Genomic DNA, 9689 nt, shown 5'->3' with positions numbered 1-9689 from the left:
CAAACAGCCTGCACTCCAGCTGTTCAGCATCGCTCTTAATAACTAACAAACATAATGTGGACAAGTCTATAGACTGGAGAGGCTTTTGTCTATTTATTAAAAAGGTAGGTTAAATCAGCTAGATTAAAGAAGCACTAGTTTTAAAAAAAAGAGAGATAGTTGTTTGTTAGAACTCTTAACACTAATAAAGTTATTATTATTAGACCTCTCTGGTTATACTTTGTGGGTAATAGGGATTCCTCAGGCTGCGTGAGTCTGTTCACGACTCAGGGTGTCATTATTTTTGAAGCTCTGTTCAAGTGTCTTTTGTGTGAATTTACTTTTGATTATTCTCTGATTTATTTTTAACTTAAATAAGGATTGTTGTTTTTTGTTTTTTTTTACAGTGAATATCAGCTGGGACACCAAACCGGACTCAGGTCAGGTCAACAGCTGTGGCCCAGAGTCTGTGTCAGAGGGCATCGATCCCATAAAACAATGGAATGCAGGGATTGGTTAGTGAAACGTTAGTGTGTTTTACTCATTCAGTACACAGAAAGTAATAAAGGATGAATGATAAACTGTAAACTACTGTACGTACTGGCCCTCACATCACAGTGTGAACCAAAACCTGATCATCAACAATTTCTGACGTGACTCTGAAGACTCTATCACTCAGTAGAGTATAAGGTAGATCAACTCAACGGCAATAAGTCGAACCCTCTAGTGCAGTACATTAAATATCTGGGGCACTACACTACATTTAAGGGACAAATACAATAGAACAATACAAGTGGCAGATCAGCTAGGGGGCAATAATGTACAACATCTGAGCAAAACTATATATAAATATGTTGTTCTTTTGGCAGCTCCCTGTTCTGGGTCACCACAGTGGATCATCTGGTCCACGTATTCGAGTTGGAACGGGTTCTGACCTGGTGTGGTGATACAGTATATCTCTGGCAAGTAGAGTTTTATTTTGGAATTCTATTAGAAGGTTGATTCAATTCTGTAAGAAAAGATTCTGTCCCTGCTGTAGCCTTCACTACTTGAGGTACCAACAAAAGGCCTGCACCCTTTGATCGAAGTAGGCGTGACGGATCATAAAGAACAGATCGCTCAGGTACTGAGACCATTCAGTGGTTTTTCGGTCAGTAGTCGTATTTTATAATCAATGGGAAATTTGAGATGCAGTGTGGATAAGACAGGAGTGATGTGTTCATATCTTCTGGTTCTAGATAGCTGCAGCATTCTGGATTCAATGGAGCTTGTTTATGCTTCTACTGGAACATCCAGACAGGAGGACTTAGCATGCATGCTTGAAGGTGGAAGCTGGAGAACCAGCTGCACAATTCAAGGCTTAGAGTGTGTACATTATGCTTAAAATACATCAGTGTGTAGACTTCTAGAAGCAGGAAGGAACAGTAGACAGAGTGAGAGGGAAAATATCAGTCCATCCACCTGCTGAGGGAGCTGTGCATGCTCGGCCAGAGGATGTCACCTGGACCAAATGATCCTGAAGTGATGCAGCCGTGACTCCATGAACTAGTGCTAAATGTTTGTTTTAAACTTAAGTAAACCCCTCCGTATTCTACTGATGATTCAAATGAGTTTGGATGTGCATTAAGGTCTAATGACAGTTTTCTTGGTGCAAAAATCACTATTTTTCAAAAATATGTTAAATAAAATAAGATTTACATTTACAGTATTTAAATAAACACAAATTTAAATGAAGTCAAACATTTATGAACCCTTTATGTTTAACTTGATTGGATGAGGGCTGTTTGTTTATTTATTTATTTATTTATTTATTTATTTTTACAGTTCATTTAATGGATTTATTTCATTTTTAATGTCTAAATTGAACCAAATCTGCCCTGACTCTATCAGAAGTGACCTGATGACCCCCCCCTACCCCCCCCCCCCCCCAAAAAAAAAAAGAGACCAATCTCTTTTTTAAATGACTGATGAATGAGAAAGGTGAATGAGAAAGATGTCACGTTTTTTTCCCACACAATCACATCTGCTATCCTTGCTAACAAGCTAAACCCATCTATAGAGGTCACCCTGTATGAAATTAGACCCTGGGTCGCACATAGCCTGATTTGGTATTTGCGTTACAGCAATCTATTGGATGATGTTGGCGCACACCCTCTGGCCTGGAAATGACGTTCTATCTTTCTGTGTAACTATTGATTGTAGTTGAACATTCAGGTTTTGGTGGTACAGCACGTTTTCAACAGTTTCCACTGTATTATGTAGATGTGTATAGATTCAGAAAGTCTTCTGCCACTGTAAAGAGTAAAGAGTGCTGATTTATGGTGTCACGCAGAAACACTAATGTGCCTGTGTGTACACAAGGCAGTGCCCATAGTATCGACAGAAAAAGAGCTACTCAATACAACACACCATACGAAGGGAAGGATGGTGAATTTTATCCAAATGATTAGTGAGAAATGCTTGTAGTCCAGCATTTGTATTCTACAGATCAGTTGCATAGTTCAGAATTTCCAAACATCCAAGTATAAAAAAGATGGATAAGAAGAACCACAAGTGGACTAGAAGAAGATAAAAAAGCATATAAGTAGGGCTTTGTTATCCCTCCAAGTCATCACTGCTGAATGCATTACGGACCGCCTCACAAGGAAAGGAGGAGAGGAACACCGGCCTGTATCAGGATAAAGCCAGAGGAATTGGAAGTCAGGAATGATGTTTTTTTTTGTTTTTTTTTTTTGTTTTTTTTTTTATGAGCAGGGATGACGTCTGTGTGAGAGCTTAGTGCAGCCAAGAAAAGTGTAAATGCTAAAAAACACTAGCTTGATAAAATAGTAGGAATAAGCTGAACGGGGGGAAGAAGAAGAAGAAGAAGAAGAAGAAGAAGAAGAAGAAGAAGAAGAAGAAGAAGAAGAAGAAGGATTCGTGCTGTGAAAGGAAGCAATGGCCTTGAAGAACGTCAGGAGCCTTAGTCTGCGCGTTAGTCTGCCTCTCACACTCTCTCTCTCTCTCTGTTTCTCTCTCTCTCTCTCTCTCTCTCTCTCTCTCTCTCTCTGTGCACGGGATGGCAGGCGAGGGGAATGAAGCGAACTGAGGTTTTTGCGCGTAAATAACAGACCCAGCGGACGAACAGAGACTCTTCCCCCTGCTCGATTATTTCACCTTCTTTCTGTTTACTTAAGCATGCGATTCCGGCGACGCAATAAATCACACACTACTCCCTTGTACACCCTTCACATCAATGCATAGCCTGGGCAACTTCTGTTTTTTTTCCAGCGCACATCTTTCCTTGACTGATGGCAACGGGAGGCGACTCCGACATCTGTAGAGGAATATCACGAGCTGTGCACCAGAGTAACCCGCGCGCTGGGGAGCGCAGCGCCTATGTGAAGGCGTGCGTGTCCCCTCTGTATCAGGACAGCGGTTGCCAGTGGTTTTGTCCGATCGCGAGTTGGAGGTGTGGTAAACTGTCGTCTGCGGCGTGCGTCGGCTCTGTGTCGTTTTGTCTTGCCTTGCTGCTTCAGTTCGTGGACTGGGATGTGGAGCCCAGCTCCAGCTGTAGCAGTGCTCCCCAGCACGACTCGGGATCTTATTTTCTCTTGGTGAACAGAAGTGTGCTGGAGTTCTGCTTGGCCCTGTGGCATCTGATCGCACCCATTTTCACGCTGGTGAGTGCTTTCTTCTGGGCCGGCCTGTACTTGATCCGCTGCGGAGTGCTGGAGCGGACCATCGTTTTCCTGCTCGCGCTGTGTCACTTGGGAGAATTGGCGGCTCAGGCGTTCTTGCATGGCTCGGACGAGCAGCTGCACTCTTTGACGGCTAGCGTGGTGGTGCTCGGCTGCTTGGCAAGCGGGGCACTCATTGTGATGCGACTGGGCCAGGGCATCTCCGTCATCGTCTTCATCAGCATCATCAGAGCCGCCTCGCTTATTTCCCTGCACAGAGTGCGCGCGAGCTGGAGACCCTACTTGGCATACCTGGTGGGGGTTCTGGGCGTCCTGTTGGCGAGGTATGCTGACAGGCTGCTTCCGAATCAACCGAGCCAACTGGAGGGCTGCACCTCCGTGACAGGGTCGAGACAAGACCTTCTCGTGTTTAAAAGGCGCAGGAGATCCAGCTCCGTCGTAGCATCAGACATGGCACAGCACGGCTTCGAAGCCAGCAGCAAGTCTCACAGGAGAACCTCCCTGCCATGCATCCGAAAAGACCAGGTACAACTTTTCTCTCACATGCTAAGCGTCATAAGATGCTTCCACGAGGAGCCTAGAACAAATATATTAATAATAATAATAAAAATAATAATAATAATAATAATAATAATAATATTAATAATAATAATGGTGATGATGGTGTTGATAATGGTGGTCACATTCTAAACACATCCCTATTCACAAGAAAGTATTATGTCTCTTACTAAAAAGGTGCGTTTGTCTGCAGACAAGAATTAAGGGGATTGTTTTACTCCCAGTCCCAGGCCTTGCATGTGTGTGTGTGTGTGTTCGAGAATGATTAGGAAATTGTTCCAGTGTGTTCCACCATTTCCACACTGCCTCCTGGCACTTATTTCTTTCTGAAATGTTCACCTAGCTGAAGCTACTCAGATGTCTTTCATTTTTCCTTCCAAGTGCATGAAGTGAGTATTAGTATTCACACATTCTTCACACCAAGCTTTATATATATATATATATATATATATATATATATATATATATATATATATATATATATATATATATATATGTAGATGAATAAATAGATAGATAGATAGATAGATAGATAGATAGATAGATAGATAGATGGTATTGTTTCCACACTAACTGCTGCTACACATGGCAGTGGTTCCGGAGTTACAGTCATATGTCAGGAAGTTCTACTAGGTTCTGAATTGTTATTTGAGTAGTGATTTCTTTTCCAGATATTTGGACTGAGTCATTTGGTATTTCAGTAAAAGCACACATCATCCTCTTATTAACCCTGTGATCAAGCTTGTGTGATTATTTTTTTGTTAAAGTGTTAATTAATGAATCACATGTAGGTACTAATTGACTAATTGACAGTAGGTTGCGGCCTCTAGCGACTGGATATTTTGAACATTAATATTATTCACATACACGCACTCATACAGTATATATATATATGTTTATATAGTATAATACATACAGGTGTTGTCTGAAGTATTGCTGTTTAAATACATCATAGTATAAACCATGTATGAGTCATTCTTCTCTGGCTCTGAGAACCTGTGCTGTTCAATGGAGCTGCACAATACATGCACACACACGGGCTGTGGTATGTGGTTAATACAGATGTTGGAGGTTAAGCTTGTTGTGTGTGAGAAGTAGTTGGTTTGGAGTTCTTCATTAACCCAGTGCTCAGGAAGATGAGGAAATGAACTTAAGCTGCTGCACTGACTGGGACATTATCTGTCACCCTCTCTGCACAACACATGCCTCTGTCAATTGACACAGATAAAAATTGCTCTGTTTATGAACATTGCAGACACGTGATGTGCATTACATAAGCCTCTCTTTGAATGAACCTGTGGCAAAAAAAAATCACTGCTGAAGAGATCTTTCTTTCAATCTTTCATTTTTGTATCAGTGTATTTATCTTCTGTGATTTCCTAAAATTACTAGGAGTGTTTAGCTGGAATAACACTGCTAAATATTAAAAAAAAAAATGTAATGGAAAATATAGTGTTTTCCTAGAAACTCTTTGGCCCCAGGACAAGACAGAGGGACAGGACAGCAGACAAGACAGGACACAGCACAGGACAGAGGACTGGAGAGAGGCAGAAGACAGGAGATAGGACAGAACAGGAGACGGGACAGAGGACTGGACATGGGACAGAGGACTGCAGATGATAGCAGACAGAAGAGAAGGACCAGAGAGGCTTTTTGAAACTTTTGAACTTGTCCCACTGATTTTCACATTCATTACCTCTTTTCTCTACCGTGTGCCTGACATTGTTATTTTATTTTTTTCCCCAAGTGCTGTGGAATTGGCAGTACCTTGAGGTTCTTTTGTGATTGTGCTTTGGAAAAGATAATGGATTACGGGTTGAAGACAACGTGAGGGTGTGCGCCTGGATCTATATTGGGAAAATGAGGAAGAACAATATTCTCTCACTGACGCACATGGAGATCCATAGAGACCGGCTATATTTCGGTGACATGTTTTAAAAGGTCCAGTTGTAAATGTTTTAAAAAGAGATGCGGGAATACAGATTTTCACCTTTCTCTCTCTCTTTCTCGCTTTCTTTTCATTTGCACTTTCTCTCATTCGCACCCCTACTGTTTAATTGGCCCCATTTATATTGTTGTGCCAGACAGAGATGCCAACAGAGAGCCGGCACTCTCTCAGTGTGTGTTTTTTACTCTTTGTGTTTTGTAAGGGGTCTTCGTCTAGCCAGCCTTGGAATGTGTAGCTTCAGCTGTCTTGTGTGCACGGCCAGCTTCCTGCCAAAACCCTCGTCCAGCCAGAACCTCTGGAAACCTGTAATTTTACAGGTACGCCTGGTCACAGAAAGCCAAGAACCACCGGTAAAGCTGATTCAATCAAATCGATGAAGAAATCAGACATGCTGCTCTGCCCAAAGGCACAGATACTTTTACAGCTAAAACTCCAGTCCCTCATTTTTCTCCTCACTAGCAGAGTCAGTTGGGTATCTTAAAGGAATAGGCAAGATGTACAGTTTTTCCACTAGGTTAAGCACAAGTTAATCATTAACCCAACTTAACTGTGTTGCGATTCGTGTTGGAAAGCACATATTGCATACTCAGCTGGAATATGTATGTGTGTGTGTGCCACATGTGAGCTCCATGGCTGCTGAGAGGGAGCTTGTTATTTTAACCTGAGCTGGCTTTAGCCCAGCATGCCTTTCTCTCATAGGTCCCCTGCTAGCTGTCCATATGAGCTCGGTTCCCCAGACAAGGCCCGTCTTGTTACGCCACTCAATGGTGTGTTTTACTTTCAAGAATATATCAAGCAGATGAAGAAGGGGCCAGGGTGCGGGTTCGAGGTCTAGAGCTAGCCAAAAGCAAAAAGTAGATCTGTACATTCTGACTATAAGTGGCTCCCAGCTTTGCTGTTTAAAACGACGGTTGACGGACGGTTTATTTTCTTTCTCTGATTTCACAGAAAGGAAAAAGTATTTTTATTTTTTAAGTCTTCACTATGTAAGGGTATCATAGAGGAAAAAAAGAATACATGACAGATCCGTGAAAATATACAGTAAAGTCCGAATTTTAGAGAAAGGGAAATGTTAGTGGGCCCGCCCAATCCTGGAGCATAGACGCAAGTGTGGTGAATTCCATCTGCTCATTTAAAAGCTTGGACTTGGCTGACACTTTACTGTATGTCTGTAGAACAATCTGCGCTGCTGCTGCTGCTGGAAATACTGGCACCTCCACCTAGAGAAGAAGGGAAGCGTCAATGAAACTTTAGACTCTGTTTTGTTTTGGGTTTTTTTTTTAGCTGAGGAACAGCGTGATTCGACTGGTTTTGTAATAGTCACTGAGTTATTAATGCATCCTAACATTTTCTAGAATGTTTTCTGGTTTGACCATCAAGAAAAGATTATTTCAAGACTTTCATAAAACAATGAAAAAAGTGACATCATAAAACAAACGGTTTGCTTCTAACAGACAGGTTCAAACTAGTTAACTTTGTTCGGCCTACAGATGAGTTCAAGGCATTTGCTATCTTGCTACTCGACATGTCTTTGACCTTGTTTTTTGACGTTAATTTCTCATCTAGTTGTATAAAACAACTGCAGTGAGGACCCTAGCATATGCCAAAGCATTAGCAAGCACAACCATCACCATCACCACCAACCCTCTGACCAACTTCATATTTATTATTGTTTTTAGGTCAAGCCTGTCCTTTATTCACAGAGTACAAATGCTGTGGAAACCTGCTTCTGGGCAACGTTCACGATGTGTTCACGATCATGCTGTAACAAAAATGAGGTGCATGAGCCGAATCGTGTTTTTTTTTTCTGTTGCATTTTGCTCATTTGAAATGGCTGGAGCATTTAAAGCCAGCTCTGAATTTTTGTCTTAGTTCATAACCTGCTCCTTAAATCAGTAGCTTAGAAACAAAAAGAATTTCAGGGCAGGAGGAGGAGGAAATTTAGTAAATAAGTAAAGTCCTCAAGTATGATGTTCTCTCACGGTAGTATGAGTGATCAGGACGTAGATGTATGTTAATCATTGAAGTAATGGTGGTGGTGGTGGTGGTGGTGGGATGGCATTCTACCTTTTTTTAAAACTAGATCTTCAAATTCCAACAGAAATGAAATGTCCTCCCTTCTGTTTTGTTAACAAACAGCCCTCTGACTCTAGGTGTTAATTATACACTGGGGAGTGATTTTGCCCTGTTTATGAACCTCACATGCAGCTCTTCTTAGCTGGAAGCACTGAATTCTGGCGGAATGAAAGAATGGTGATTTAACCCCAGAGATATTCCTGCTAAAAATCAGCAAGAAGAACCAGAATTGCAACCTGCTCCACCTTCCCCAAAGCCGCTTCGGTGTTTCCGGAGTAAAGATGTTAATGTAGGTATAGCCGTGTCGTTGTACGTACAGTATAATGACCTGTGCAGTCATTAGCCTGGTCACATTATCAGCATCCTGTTAACTTCGCAGTGAGAATGGGAACTCGGTGCGAGGAATAAAGTGGACTTACAGACTGATACCTTTTAAATAGAGCCAGCAGTGCTGCCTGATGTGAGAGGTAACCATGACGTCTTCCCCTATTCATGCCTTCACATACATGTGGAATAAACACACACTAAAAACTCTTGGCTTGAATAAGTGCTTGGACTCAGAATCAGACTGATAAGAAGAAGAAGAAGAAGAAGAAGAAGAAGAAGAAGAGGAATCTTCTCGAGGGGTTCATCTGTTCCCACTGCAACTCAATATCCAGACACTTGCTGTGTGTTAAACATGTTCTGAATACACACACAAAAAACCTACGCACAATGTCTTTACTGAGTTGTGGGGTTTTTTGCCTTTGCTATGTATAACTCATCCATTAGTCTTGATGTGTATAAATGGTGTATGAAGATAAGCCGAGCTGTAAAATGTCGGATGTCATTTTGCACAGACGTCTCCATTAATCTGCTGAGTTTGTTGTTATAAGGGGAAGCAAAGAAACATAGGCAACGAAAAGTGGCAAAAAGTGGCACTGGAAAAAGGGACCAGATGTATGTATGATTTCTACAGAACCTCCACTGAACCTTCGCAGAACCTCCACCATCACACACTGACCTAAAGTTAGGGGGAAAATGTAGAATATTAAACATGTTACATTCTTAAAGGCATTAAACTGTACTGATGATGCAGATGTACTGTATACTCACATGCGGTCGCACCACATGATCTTTAAGTTTCAAAGTGAACAGAAGCAAGACTAACCACCAATACAAACAGATCTACTCTAATATTTCAACAAATGCCTTGTAAATGTAGATTTACAGATTTTCTTTAGGTCCTGCCACATGACCTGATGCCTTAAACTTTATTACAGACTTAAAAAGATGAAAGTAATGTGACTCCTTAACCATCACACCAGATGATGGCTGATAAAACGTCTAATGTTAAGACCTTATGCAACAGCTATTAATGCAAATGCACTGCACTTCAACTCAGTAATACAAAACACTTGTGAAACGACGTCAGATACGACACAGACATCCGTAAAAGGATTTCTAGT

General features: G+C 41.5%; 1 protein-coding gene and 1 long non-coding RNA gene across 4 annotated transcripts in view; both read left to right on the top strand.

Moving 5' to 3' along the window:
* Positions 1-941, top strand: LOC132858986 (uncharacterized). The gene is made up of 3 exons (XR_009649696.1): positions 1-104; positions 387-505; positions 849-941. It is a non-coding gene; the product is annotated as an uncharacterized LOC132858986 (long non-coding RNA).
* A 1833-nt stretch (positions 942-2774) lies between these two features.
* The window catches only part of pde3a (phosphodiesterase 3A, cGMP-inhibited), a 38439-nt gene continuing 31524 nt past the window's right edge, over positions 2775-9689 (top strand). For 2 of the 3 annotated variants that reach the window (XM_060889327.1, XM_060889328.1), the window contains exon 1: positions 2775-4184. In XM_060889327.1, coding sequence (XP_060745310.1) covers positions 3270-4184 — 915 coding nt within the window. In that variant the 5' untranslated portion in view covers positions 2775-3269. The remainder of the gene's footprint in view (positions 4185-9689) is intronic. The other variant, XM_060889326.1, reaches the window with a different exon arrangement.

The sequence above is a fragment of the Tachysurus vachellii genome, chromosome 16, assembly GCF_030014155.1.
Source record: "Tachysurus vachellii isolate PV-2020 chromosome 16, HZAU_Pvac_v1, whole genome shotgun sequence".
Classification (NCBI taxonomy): domain Eukaryota; kingdom Metazoa; phylum Chordata; class Actinopteri; order Siluriformes; family Bagridae; genus Tachysurus; species Tachysurus vachellii.
The sequence above is the reverse complement of the archived record's forward strand: the minus strand, read 5'-3'. Positions and strand labels throughout refer to the sequence as shown.